The sequence below is a fragment of the Engraulis encrasicolus genome, chromosome 18 (genome assembly GCF_034702125.1).
Source record: "Engraulis encrasicolus isolate BLACKSEA-1 chromosome 18, IST_EnEncr_1.0, whole genome shotgun sequence".
Classification (NCBI taxonomy): domain Eukaryota; kingdom Metazoa; phylum Chordata; class Actinopteri; order Clupeiformes; family Engraulidae; genus Engraulis; species Engraulis encrasicolus.
This window is the reverse complement of record NC_085874.1, coordinates 38,885,250-38,899,402: the sequence shown is the minus strand read 5'-3', so window position 1 is coordinate 38,899,402 and position 14,153 is coordinate 38,885,250. Positions and strand designations below refer to the sequence as shown.

Below are 14,153 nucleotides of genomic sequence, written 5' to 3'. Positions count from 1 at the left end.
GTCCATTTATATGTGTGTGTGCATGTAAACACAATATGTGGATACCAATTTAAAAAAAGTTTTGAAATGTGCCTTCTAAAACTCAGCTTACAGGGAGACCAAAACCAATGCGTTTTCAAAAATATCAGCTTCTTGAGTGCCCCTAGTGGACACGGGCTGCATGGGCACACAGGTTGGATCTATGCTCATGGCTGAAGAAGATTGAAAATGTGTGTTTTCCCCCCACGTTTTCCCCTGCTGCCTTCCCGAGGCACCCAGGTCATTTTTCATGCTGTGGTGAAACGCCTTCAGCCCAAACAAATTCTCGTTCAGAGACACATACAGTACACACACACACACACACAGCAGGCAGGCAGTCACTTGGAGGGCAGAGGGCTGGTAGAGGTGCTGCACTCCCCATTTTGTCATTAATGATGTGTGTCGTATGTTACCCTTAGAGGATGCAGGAACAATGCCCGGGTCATTGAACACGTACACACACACACACACACACACACACACACACACACACACACACACACACACACACACACTCACTCACTCACTCACTCACTCACTCACTCACTCACTCACTCACTCACACACTCACACACTCACACACTCACACACACACACACACACACACACACACACACACACACACACACACACACACACACACAAACACACAAACACACAACCACCCACCCAGCCAGCCAGCCAGCCAGTCTTGCGCGTGATTGCACATGTGTGAATAAGAACTTTGTAGATTGCATGTGAAAATATAGCATCAAACAACACTTTAATGTATGCATGCTTGCATTGTCACAACACAACATCATATGCACCATCACACCCCCCCCCCCCAGTAGTATATAGCCCAGGTTGTGTGTCTGTGTGTGTGTGCCAGGCCAGCACACACATGCACACCGGAAGTTAATGACGCTTTGCTGTGTGTGTCTGTCTGTGTGTGTGTCTGTGTGTGTCTGTGTCTGTGTCTGTCTGTCTGTCTGTCTGTCTGTCTATCTGTCTTTTCTCCTCCAGGCACTCTACATGTTTCTGGCCCTGGCCATCGTGTGCGACGACTACTTTGTCACATCTTTGGAGAAGATCTGTGAGGTGAGCATATCGGCCAATCGGCATTCTTCCTGTAACTTCTTTATTAACCAATCAGCATCCTTCCTGTATCTGCTTTATTAACCAACCATCCAATCAGCATCCGTCCTGTATCTCCTTTATTTACCGTTGCTATTCTAGGATGGGCTGTAGACCCGAAAAGGCTTTTCTAGAACTACGCTGACCTACAAAAAGGCAGTAACTGCATTGTAGTTGAAAATGCGTCGCTGTTGAAATGCAGTGCGGGCGCAGGACAATTCAATTATCGATTTGGCCATGATCGATGTGGTATATTTTTTTTCCAATTACTTTCGTGGATATTTCGTGAGCATATGAATGTTACATTAAAGGAAAGCACTCAAAAGCACTGAAAACTACAGGACTGATACAGAAAACGGCCAATAACATATTGTTCAGTATCTGACTGCTTGTATTGACTCATGACTGTTAATACACGTAAATTTGCCTTGCTTTCAGTAGAAATGTGTAATGCAATGCATCGTAGAATCAGACTGAATCGATTTGAATCGAAGAGTTGCCTCCCGAATCGCAATCGAATAGAATCGTGAGGGCAGTACCAATGCACACCATTAATGACATATATATTAAAACATTAAGTGAAGAAAATAATTGATTTGTTTAAAAAAATGGAAATATAATGTAAATATAATAATAAAACTGCCACATGTCAATGAAGTACCTGCAATTAGGTAGGCTAGACAAAGGGATAATTTTAACATAATTTTACTCAGTTTGGAGCTCTGCATAGAGCATTCTTGCTTTGTAGTGCAATACTGGTGGAGAAGACTACTTTCTCCTGGCTGTTCAGTGTTGACTCTGATTGGTGCGTGTTCCCCCTGTAGAAACTGGACCTTAGTGAGGATGAGTCTGGTGTGGGTGTGTGTGGGGGTGTGGGGGGGTGTGGGTGTGTGTTTTCTGATCGGTGTGTGTTCCCCCTGTAGAAACTGGACCTGAGTGAGGATGGCTCTGACTGGTGTGTGTGTGTTTACTGATTGGTGTGTGCTCTCCCTGTAGAAACTGGACCTGAGTGAGGACGTAGCGGGAGCAACCTTCATGGCGGCAGGCAGCTCAGCGCCTGAACTCTTTGCCTCTGTTATAGGTACGTACTCCCACGATCTGTGGGAGTCCATTTGTTTTATGTATTTTTTTTTGCACAGACCTAAACCAAATATGGCCAATGTCATGCTCTATATCAATGTCAACTTCTACCCATGTCCATTTGTTTTATGTTTTTTTTTTTTTTTTGCACAGACCTAAACCAAATATGGCCAATGTCATGCTCTATATCAATGTCAACTTCTACCCATGCCAATTATACACGTATGTAGAGTCGGGTAACTCAGTTAGCTGGATTACAAGGAATTGTATTTGTCACATTGGTTAGTTAGAACTTTATGTGTCGCTGTGGGGCAACTATATCTACAACTACAACTATACCAGGGGTGCATCTTGCCACCAGGCAAGGCAGTCAGCCGATTGGGGCCCCCAAGCCCCTAGGCCTAGATAATCAATAACAGCCCGCACTTTACCACAGTAGTGGCAATTTTGGTTCAAGTGTTCATTCTTTTGCATTTTCGCTTGGGGCCCTACCTGACCCTAGAATCGCCTCTGTACATGACACTCGCTGGCACCAGGCATGAGACAGACACCAGATAAAACATGAAAACAAAGAAAATGGTAATTCCCACTAGCACACACTACGCTGAATGTATCGCCTTCATGGCGGCAGGAAGCTCAGCTCCTGAACTTTATGTGCGTGCGTGCGTACGTCCAGGCATCATCATAGGTAGTTTATGACTAGTGTTCATGCAGTTAGCACGTTTTCTGGCCGTTAACTTTCATTTTTTTCTCTCTCTCTCCCCTCCCCTCCCCTCATGTTCTCTCTCTCTCCTCCTGTCCTCTCTCTCCCCTCCCCTCCCCTCCCCTGTTGTCCTCTTTTTCTTTCTCTCTCTCTCTCTCTCTCTCTCTCTCTCTCTCTCTCTCTCTCTCTCTCTCTCTCTCTCTCTCTCTCTCTCTCTCTCTCTCTCTCTCTCTCTCCCTCTCTCCCCTCCCCTCATGTTCTCTCTCCCCTATCCTCCGCTCCTGTTTTCCTCTTGCAGGTGTGTTCATTACACATGGTGATGTGGGGGTGGGCACCATCGTGGGCTCTGCTGTCTTCAACATCCTCTGCATCATCGGCGTCTGTGGAGTCTTCGCTGGACAGGTGTGTGTGTGTGTGTGCGCGCGTGTGCGTACGTGTGTGCGTACGTGTGTGCGTACGTGTGTGCGTACGTGTGTGCGTACGTGTGTGCGTACGTGTGTGCGTACGTGTGTGCGTACGTGTGCGTACGTGTGTGTGCGTGCGTGTGTGTGTGTGTGTGCGTGCGCGCGCGTGTGGGCGCGTGTGTGCGCGCGCGGGCGCGTGTGCGTGCGTGTGCGTGCGTGTGTGTGTGTGTGTGTGTGCGTGTGTGACGTAGACTGTGAGTGATTGTGCACTCTAACCACAGCTAAAGATTTGAATAAAACTCAATCTCTCAACCTTGCCCAGTGTAGCTAGCCTGGCTCTCGCCAGACCTGTGCCCAGAAGTCGTGCCTTCTTAAAGGGACACTGTGTGAGATTTTTACTTGTTTATTTCCAGAATTCACGCTGCCCATTCACTAATGTTACCTTTTTCATGAATACTTACCACCACCGACAAATTCTAACTATTCATTAAGACTGGAAAATTTGCACTTTTCATACATGAAAAGGGGGATCTTCTCCATGGTCTGCCATTTTGAATTTCCAAAAGTAGCCATTTTTAGTTGCAAAAATGACTACTTGGACCATACTAGAAAATATTTGTTAATTACTTAGTAAACTTTCATGTAAAGATCAAATTTGGCAATAGGCAGCCCAGTTTCAATGAGCAGCATAGTTACAGTACCTTTTTTGACCATTTCCTGCACAGTGTACCTTTTAAAGCCAATCCAACATGCGCTCTCCCAGAGCTAGCGAGTGGAGCTTTCGACGCTGTGCCTCGACTACACTGCTTGAAGGGCGGTTTAGACCCCTCCTGCAGCTGCAGGAGACGTACTGTTAGCGGGGGCCGGGTGGTGGCAGATTACGCACCCAAACAGCCACCACGCCACCCTTTGCAGAACTGAAACGACCCCTTGCCGCGCTGAGCGTATACTTCTTCCAGGCTGAATTGTCCATTATCTGCCGCTACCCCCAGCAGACGGCACGTCTCCTACCAGCTGCAGGAGGAGTCTAAAGAGACGTACACAAAGCAAACAGGTAGTAACTGCATTGTTGTTGAAAATCTGTGATGATTTTAAAGAAGGGTGTCTCATAAGATACATTTAAACAAAATAATTGGTCTTCAAAGCATGCTACAAAGCTGTAAAGTAACAAAACTGCCATGTGTAAAAATCTACCTTAAACTACTTAGGCTGGATAACGGGATCATATTTGTCATTTTACTCAGTTCAGAGCTCTATGTAGTTACTGCCTTTTTCCTGTGTACAGCTACAGTACAGATCTGCGGAGAGTCAGGCTGCAGTGTAACCAGTTGCCAGAGCAAAGGCCTTATGTAAAGCCTGCTGGTGTCATCTGAGGATTCTATTAGCAGCATAATGTTGCAGTGAAAAAGAGTAGGCGGCGGTGCCATGGCATATGTTTTGAGGAAGCAAAAAGGGACAAAAAGGCCTTCTGTGCATCATTAAAGCTAGCTAGGACTTGATGTTAGAAGCTGCTTTTCGCCTCTGTTCTTCTCCGCACTGTACTGTACTGTACCGCTCCCATCATTAGTGGACGGCAGTCTGCTGAAGCCCTGTGTGGGGGCCTCCGGACCTGCTCTCTGTGGAGCGTACCTATGTTCCCCGGGTCCCATGTTCCCCGGGTCCCATGTTCCCCGGGTCCTATGTTCCCCGGGTCCTATGTTCCCCGGGTCTTATGTTCCCCTGTCTTTGCATGGCAATGGGAAACATAGGACCCTTTTTCTAGAATTCCCCGCATTATATGTTTCCGAGTTTTCAAATTTTGCCCTTCCCAAAAGCATCCCTAAACCTAACCTGTCGTAATGCAATGTTTCTGAGTTGTAGATTTGTGCCCTGACCAAAACTATCCCTTAAACCTAACCTGTCACAGTTGCAACCTTGCCATGTGGCAGCAGTCTGCTTGGAAGCAGTGGGGAACATAGAACCCTTTTTTGAAAAAAGGGTCCCATGTTCCACAGTAGAGGGGAACATAGGACCCGGGGAACATAGGGATGACCCCGCTCTCTGTGCCCGGGTTAAAGTGATACTGTACCATTTTGGAAATAAGCTTTTTTTTTTAAACCTCTCCTTGATTTAACCCTATCCAGACTGGGGGGGGGCTAAAAGTGCCCGCACCAACTTTGATGTCGTATAATTCCTTAACAACTTAAGCTATGACTACGAAACTTTGTGACTTTTCCTAACATTTAGTTGGCTACAGTTAGGTACCGAAAGATTAGGTCTATCATTTTTTCTGTTGCCATGGCAACGGTTTTCTGACAGGTATGTCTGACCAAAAATCACTTAACCATATCTATGACGCCATATATTTTCATATTTTTTTGTTATTTCCATTAGCATCAGACAACTTTGTGAGCATTTAAGTGGTTTGAAGCATAAAATCATTAAAATGTAAGTGCATTACCTAAATTTGTTGGAAAATCCATTATGGCGAGATTTTGGACATAATAACATAATGATGTCATAATGACGTCATAATAATAGATAATTACACAAAAATTATGTCATTCATAGATGTCCATATGTAGATCATCTCCCCCAAGTTTCGTAGTCATACTGTATTCCGTTCATGAGTTATGAGGGGGGGGTCAAAAGAGCCCCCCCCCAGGCCCAGGAATGCCAAAAAAGCCCAGTCTGAATAGGGTTAAATGACTGAATTTAACCTTTCTCCTGTACTTTCAAATGTTCTCTCAGTGTGGTCATGCAAATTTTACCTCTAAGCTATCAGTTAACCTTGAGTCCTATGAGACCAGCTAGCCACAAGTTATTATTGTAGCTTGATGAAGTTGGTTCATTCCTAATCCCACTCAAGTCCTCCAGAAAGCATAATACATACAGTATATAAACATTGTTAAGAAGAAAACCATTCCACTGGGATTATTTAGCTTAATTTTATTTTATTTATTTAAGTTTATTTTGGCCACTCAAGGTATTCAATTTATTAAGTTATTCATTTTATTTTGCTATATTTTTCCTGCCATCCTGCCACACCCTGTCATCTCCTTGCGCCCCCCCACTATGAAAACCACTGAACTAGGCAGTTGCCTAGGGGCCCCAGCTGAAAGCCCCCACCCTAAATTCAATGGCCGAAAAGCGCAAAACCTCCCTAAATTCAATGGGTGAAAAATGCAATGATACTGCTGTCAAAATCTCTGAGGGGGCTACTCTCCAATAGTTAGTGTGTGTATGCGTGCAAAGCAGACAGTTGATTTTTGCAGACAAACACTGATTTTAAGGGCAAGACTGCGTGGGTGTGTATGACTCAAGATGCAGTGTTCTTGCAGAAAGTACAGGATGGTCCTCTGAGTAGAGCTGATGAGGACTTGCCAGCATGAAGATTGTTGTATGCAAATATTGTTTGCCTCCATCTCAGCCCAAGAAACAGACTGGTCAGGGCAAATATAGTCAATAGAGTAGAGTAGCGTAGCGTAGCGTTCTTAATTTCCCTCGGGGTTAATAAAAGGTGTCGGACAGCTTGCATAGATGCAAGACATAAGCAAAGACCTAATACACATTATTGCACATTGTTGTAAACATATAGGTAAATCTGAGTATAGAAAAAGCCTTACATCAGTTAACATTCCCACACCCACGCTGGTATATGGTATACCCAGAGAAATCAAACCACGCCTCCTCAATTGAAAGGAATGCTCAATCTGGTCTCCTAAGGGGGTGTGATCTCCTCCTATCCTTTTTCTGTGCCGTTTGGTGGTGGCTTGCATGAGATGTGTGCTTCAGTCATCTAGAGCGCTCGGGGAACTCCATTCATTCTCCTGTTAAACATATAGATATAAACATAAACATATAGATAGTCTCAACCCCAGTGTTGGAAAAACACTGCCATATCCTCTCACCTCTTGCCTCTCCCCTCCTGTCACGTAGGTGGTGTTTTTGACCAGGTATGCAGTGTTCCGAGATTCCATCTGCTACACCTTTTCTGTGATTGCACTCATTGTGGTAAGTTCTTTATATATATTTATTTGTTTATTTATTTGTTTCATTCTTTATATTGAGAGGTAGAAATGTGTGTACTGTCTCTCTGACTTTAACCATAAACTGTAAATGTGTCTAATACTTTCTCTTTCTTTTCTCTCTCCAGTTCATCTATGATGAGAAGATAGTGTGGTGAGTAGATCCAGTAGTGGTTTGGCTTCACAGTACTTCGTAGTGTAACGATGTTGACCAAAGCAATCATTGTTAACCTGGTTTACTATTGAGCCAGGTTCTTGGAATACTCCTCCGATTGCTTTGGTTAAATTAACCTTGGGGTAGTGGTAAATCACCTAATAGAAGAGTCTGGAGGCCTCGTTTGTTCTTTACCAAGTGACACCTGTGGACTATCTATTAGCTGTTTTACCACTTCCTGTAGATTAACTAAGCCAGCTTTATCACTTATAGTCCTTAAGCCACAGCCCCAAATTTTGGCCATCGTTGCCATCTGGGGGGAGCAATGTTAACTTTTTTTTTTTTTGGTAAGGTATATCCCACCACCCAAAAACTACTATCAGGCTTTTTCTAGTAGTGGGGGATATACCTTACCAAAAAACATTGTTAGCATTTCTCCCCCCAGATGGTACCGGTCAACCCTTCTGGCTCATAGACTATTAATGATGTTCTTGAAATACCCCCCTGATGAGCTGAATTGTTTATGTTGTTTATGTTGTTGTTCCCTGTAGGTGGGAGTCATTGGTGCTCGTGGTCATGTACATGGTATACATTCTCATTATGAAGTGAGTATTAATTACATTATACTACGTTACATTACACTTTTTCCAAAGAGACTTACAGATATGAAAGGGTATTGGTTACAGTCCCTGGAGCAATGTGAGGTTAGGTGCCTTACTCAAGGGCACTTAAGCCATGGAGGGATCGAGGGATTTGTAAGGGTGGGGATTGAACCTACAACCCTTTGAGGCAGCCATGGTGTAGTGATTAGGGAGTTGATCTGTAGATCAGTCACAATCAGTATTTCAGTCATCATCTCTGTGACTTATTTTTCTTATGTCATGATATGCTGGAGAAACTTATATCTCAAGTGTACTTAGCACAATTAACAATAGTAGGGGATCTAAGCCGAGAAATCATTAGGCGCTGGATAGAAGCATATAATTCGGTACACGTGTTCCTTGACTGATTTGAAGACATCCTAGAAGGGGTGCCCCTTGAAAAAAAAATGTCTACCATGTCATATACAATATGTCATGTTGGTAACGCATTACATTGTTATTACATGACATTATACTTAGCTGACAATGTTAATATAGTCCTCTGAAGAGATGAAGCAAGGGTAGCCTGCTAGACCAGATTGATAAAACTACAAAATGTACCTAGTGTGAAAGTATGGGTGAGTCTGTGCTTACGTGCTTGACAGCATGTAACATTGTGAACGATTTGAGAAGATTCTTGGTCTAGGTAGCAGGTTCTCCATCCTCTAATTTCCATAACAGATATACGTATTTTATTTGTATGAGAGAGGGTATAGGACAGGACCTTTCCATATGTATGAAGAACCCCATAAGATCACCTAATTCTATATTTTTACAAGTGCATATTGTGAGAGCATTTCAGTCATCTTTAGAATGGCATTACAGATTACTCAATATAGGCCTACCAGGCCCGGATTAAGGTGGGTCTGGGCCCCGGGGCAAGGAGATTGCAAGGGCCCTCCTCCCCCCCTCCCGCTCCGAGCCCATACCAAGTTAACCCTTATAGACTAAAGAAGTACAACTAAAGAAGATCCTAGAATAGAGGGCTCTATCGCAATCAGCATCGACATCGGTATCTGGATTGTTGTTGGGCCCCCCCTGGGCCCCCTGGATCCATGGGCCCCGGGGCGCCAGCCCCACTCGCCCGGTCGGTAATACGGCCCTGATGCCTACATGTAGGCCACAGTATGGCTTCAGTTAAAATTAAATGGGAATGATTTCTTAGTGTATGTTGAGTAAGAAGACAGAGTTAAAAAAAAATGTTTATTTGCAGACAAGTCCTCAACTAGTACTTGTGTCAAAAGTTGTATTAGTTAGCTCAGTAATCATTGAGTACTTAAACTGCTATCAAAACTGACAGCTGATGGACAACATGTACTGTAGGTCTTTTGCCACCCTTACCCATAGGAGAAATATCTATATAGAACAACACTTCTCATATGGTATATGCTATGAAAGTAAATCATTACCTGGACTCATTTTCTTGATATGCAAGGCACACAAATAGTCTGGGCGGAAGAATAGTCGATCATACCCGGCCCCCCCCCCAAACAAAATGCCACAAGACTTTTTTTAACCTTCAAGATTTTGAGTGGTAACAGTAACATAACTCATTCCCACTACACCTTTTTGCATAATATTGTACATGTCCTCAGAATGCTCTACATCAGTGGTTCTCAAACCTTTTGTGTGAAGTACCCCCTGAGAAAATATTGAGCTCTCCGAGTACCACCTTGACAACCAACATTAGAATATCGCAGTAAAGGCCTTCCATATTCACTTTTGCCAGTCAGTACAGGAGAGGTTCATAATGGCATTCCAAGTACCACCAGAGATGTCTCAAGTACCACCAGTGGTACGCGTACCACAGTTTGAGCACCACCGCTCTACATGTTTCAGTTCTATAGTTGTACTGTACAGTACAGTGCAGTGCAGTCTAGTACAGTACAGTACAGTAGCATACAGTACGGTGCAGTACAGTACAGTAGCATACAGTACGGTGCAGTACAGTAAAGTAAAGTACAGTACAGTAGCATAAAGTACGGTGGAGTCTAGTTAAGTACAGTACAGTAGCATACAGTACGGTGCAGTCTAGCACGGTGCAGTAGAGTACAGTACGGTATATCACATTACAGTACAGTACAGTACAGTACAGTATAGTAGAGTACAGTACAGTGCAATACAGTAGAGTACAGTATAGTCTTATAGACGTTAGCCCTCCAAAGCCAATAGGATTTCCACATGCTGTTGTTTTAAGTTTTTGAAAGACTATTTTAGTAGCCTATGTGAGAGAGGGAAGGCAGGCAGACATGTTTTAAACAAAGGACCACACCCACAAATAAAAATTAACGAGCAAACAATAAATTAAGTGGTTAGATAGCCAACATGTCTGTTTTTCCATCTACTTTTGGCTTTAATCTAGATGACATGTTACCATTTTGCTCTTTTAAAACAAAGTATGTCAATATACACTGTGTGCAGAATTATTAGGCAAACGTGTTTTTTGACCATATTGTCTTTTTTATGCATATTTTCCAACAGCAATCTATATGGACATGAAAACCTATTGGATTTAAGCATTCCAGGTCATGCACATTTGTATAATAAGATGGGGATGTAGTCGAAGGTGCCCAACACCTTATATCAGGTGTGCATAATTATTAGGCAAATTTGTTTTCTTCTGGGAAAATGGGCCACAAAACAGATCTAACAAACTCTGAAATGTCTATAAACAATTTTGAAGTGTTCTAGAGGGATGTGGCTGTCTTGAAATTAGCAAGATGTTGGTCACGTTGGCACAGAACTATCAGATGCACCGTTACAAAGTCATCAGTCTCTTAAGAAATGTCACTGCCAAAGATTGAGAAGAATTTAACGTGAAGCTACAAAAAAAATATTACCCTGCAGTCCTATCATATTCCAGAACAGAAACCAACACCAAGTGTCCAAAAGAACAGGGTATTGAGCGCTCAGAGACATGGCCAAGGTAAGAAAGGATGACACCAGACAACCATTCAACAAGTTAATTAAGTCAAGACTGGGTCAAAAATACCTGGGGACAGAGTTTTCAAAGGTATTATGGACTTGGGAAAGTGACTCTTGACAGACAGGGTAGATGAACCCATGGCTGGATCTTTTAGAGGGAGAAAATCGCATCATTTACAAAGACAATGGTATTTATGCAGTAATCTGCTGGTATTTGAGTGGAACTCGGGAACTGATCTGAGTGTGCACATCACTGATCTAGCCATAGGCTCATCAACCTGGTCCATTAACAGTCACTTTCACTAGTTCATAAAACCATTGAAAAAACTGTCTAAAGACATTTCTTGACCCAGTTTTGACTTAAGTTTCTTGTTGAGTGGTCTTCAGGTTTCAACCTGTTTTACCTTGGCCATGTCTCTGAGTGCTGAGTACAATGTTCTTGTGGACACTGGATGTAGGTTTCAGTTCTGGAATATAACAGCACTGCAGGGTAATAGTTTTATGGTAGTTTCATCTTCAATTCTTCTCAATCTGGCAGTTACTTTGTGGGCACATGTCATGTGACACTGATGGCTTGTAACGGTGCATTAGATCGATGTGACCAATATTTCAAGACAGTCACACCCTTCTAGAAGACTTCAAAATTGTTTATAGTCTTTACAGAGTTTGTTAGATCTCTTTTGTTGCTCATTTTCCGAGAGGAAAACAAAGTTGCCTAATAATTATGCACACTAATTTTGCCCTGATATAGGGTATTGGGCTCCTTCGATCACACCGTCTCTTATTATACCAATATGCATGACCTGGAATGCTTAAATCCAATAGGTGTTCATGTCCATAAAGGGTGGTGTCGGACAATATGCATAAAATGGACGATATTGTCAAAAAACTTGTTTGCCTAATAATTCTGCACACAGTGTATGTATGTATTGTGTATTGCATATTGATTATTCATAATTTCCTAAGCATAAATGCCCTTATCACTCCATTGTACACTTAGGACTGCGATATACATATCTGAACATTAATCAGCATACATTTGTCATTTGACAGCTGTCACTGACATGTACATGTATTATTGACTTGACTGATATGAATATATTTCAGTTGGACTCCTAGGGTTAAATCATTGAGGGGGTCCTAAGGAAGTAGTAGTAGTTTGTGTGTGTGCGCGCATGTGTAAGTGGGATTAAAATTATTGTTTGCCATCTTTATCTGAAGAGCAGACTGAGTGTCTGAACCTGCTAATGCTAGCATGCTAACATTGGGACAGTTATGTGTGGCCCAGTTCAAGGGTTTATCTCTTCTCCCCTAAATTTTCTAACCACAATTTTCTTTTTGGATGTTATAGATATGACCCACTGCAAATTTTTAAAACTCTTAATGAATGTTGGTTCAATAGCTAAATGCCCAGAAATGAGCTCTCAATTGTAGAGTGATCTCATTCTGACCATGGTTTTTATGATTTTCCTGTTTTTGAATCTAAATAAGACATATATAACATTGTTTTTATGGTAAGTTTTGCACATACTTTCAAAGTTCAGTTTGTATACATCACACACAAATAGGTGTATTGCCCCATAACACCATTATGTCCAGGCAGTACAGCATTTTACTACTATTGGTTGGTTTTGGGCAGCCATCTTCGATTTACCCCATAAAATGACCTTAATTACATTGAAATTTGGGGCACCCCTTCTGAAATGATGGAGAACACCCTAAGGAAGGTCTACACCGATTTTGGTGCTTCTATCTAGCGCGTAACGATTAGGCCCTTTTTGGACGGTAAGAGACCCAGCTACAAGACAAAGAGTGAGCTTTGAGGAACTAAAAGCTTTAAGGCAAAAGTGAACAAAAAAAGTGCACATTGCTTACCTGCTCAAAATGTGCATTACAGTGGCAGACAGCCATTATTAATCAGTTGTAAGATTACTAAGAACAAAGACATGATGAATCAATGAATCCATTACTTTTTTGTTGAAGTGTCTCTTGTAAATCAAGCCGGATCGTTCAATTAGACACTGGACACTGCTGACCCCTTTTTTTGTAGACTTAAAATTATCGTCAGATTTAGCTCCAGTTGTGGCTGTTGATAAGGTCTGCCAAAGATTCCAAGGCACACTGCTGGTGAAGATAAAAAGCCTTTAATTAGACTGTCTGACGCTTTGCGACTACTGTCTTCGTCAGGCTCTGTAGGTCTATGGCAGTGAATGAGCTACAGTACCTTACTGTAGAAGGGAGATGCAGGGGGGATGGGAGCACTTTTGGAAGACTGTTGACGAGGCATTTGAGGACTTTTGACAAATAATAAAAACTTAAAAGAAGGAAATCTAAAAAGTACTCAAATTCAGGAAAGTTTTCAAGATGGATTTTTAGCTGTATCTGAAGAATTTGTGACAAATGTGCGTATAGACTGTAGAGTAGGGTGCATCAGTTGCCCCCTATGAAAAGATATCGCCTTGGCCCTATAGTAAAAATTTTCTACACCCAGTAAAAACACACTGTGTAAAATATTTTGAAATTTGGATGAAGTCTACCGGGGCCACCAGCCCCATGAAAATAGAAAATAATGGTGATAGTCAGAATCTTGGAATAGAAATGGACATTTTGCTGCATAAAGCTACCCAATAAAAAGCATATTGTCTCAGCTCTGTGATAAAAATGTTCTATGCACAGTAAAATCACTCTGTGTAAAATATGTTGAAATTTAGATGAATTCTACCGGGTCCACCAGGCCCATGAAAATACAAAATAATGGTGATGGTGATGAGCAACCTGGATTCCAAAGCTGAAGTCCAGTGCCACATATTCCAAATGACATACCTAGTTTTACCTTTCCAGTTAGGGCAATTGGACAGGTAAAACCAGGTAATTTGAAATCTGTGGCACTGGATTGTGGCTTTTGAATCTAGGTTTGCCATTGTCTTAAAACAGAGGTGGACAAACCGCATGACACATTTGCCCCTGCCAATATAATGAACCAGCTGAGCCTAATTACCACTTAAGCCAGGTTGATGAGGTAATTAGTGAGATCACCTGTATTGGGAGCACAAACAGAAGGAATATCTAAGCAGGTTGTGTATTCAGTCGATCCACTTACACAGA

General features: G+C 42.4%; 1 protein-coding gene across 2 annotated transcripts in view; it reads left to right on the top strand.

Moving 5' to 3' along the window:
- slc24a4b (solute carrier family 24 member 4b) overlaps nucleotides 1-14,153 on the top strand; it is a 96,016-nt gene that overhangs the window by 61,911 nt on the left and 19,952 nt on the right. For both annotated transcript variants that reach the window (XM_063223591.1, XM_063223590.1), the window contains exons 4-9: nucleotides 1,024-1,098; nucleotides 2,131-2,215; nucleotides 3,216-3,319; nucleotides 7,240-7,314; nucleotides 7,457-7,482; nucleotides 8,034-8,087. In XM_063223591.1, coding sequence (XP_063079661.1) covers nucleotides 1,024-1,098; nucleotides 2,131-2,215; nucleotides 3,216-3,319; nucleotides 7,240-7,314; nucleotides 7,457-7,482; nucleotides 8,034-8,087 — 419 coding nt within the window. The remainder of the gene's footprint in view (nucleotides 1-1,023; nucleotides 1,099-2,130; nucleotides 2,216-3,215; nucleotides 3,320-7,239; nucleotides 7,315-7,456; nucleotides 7,483-8,033; nucleotides 8,088-14,153) is intronic.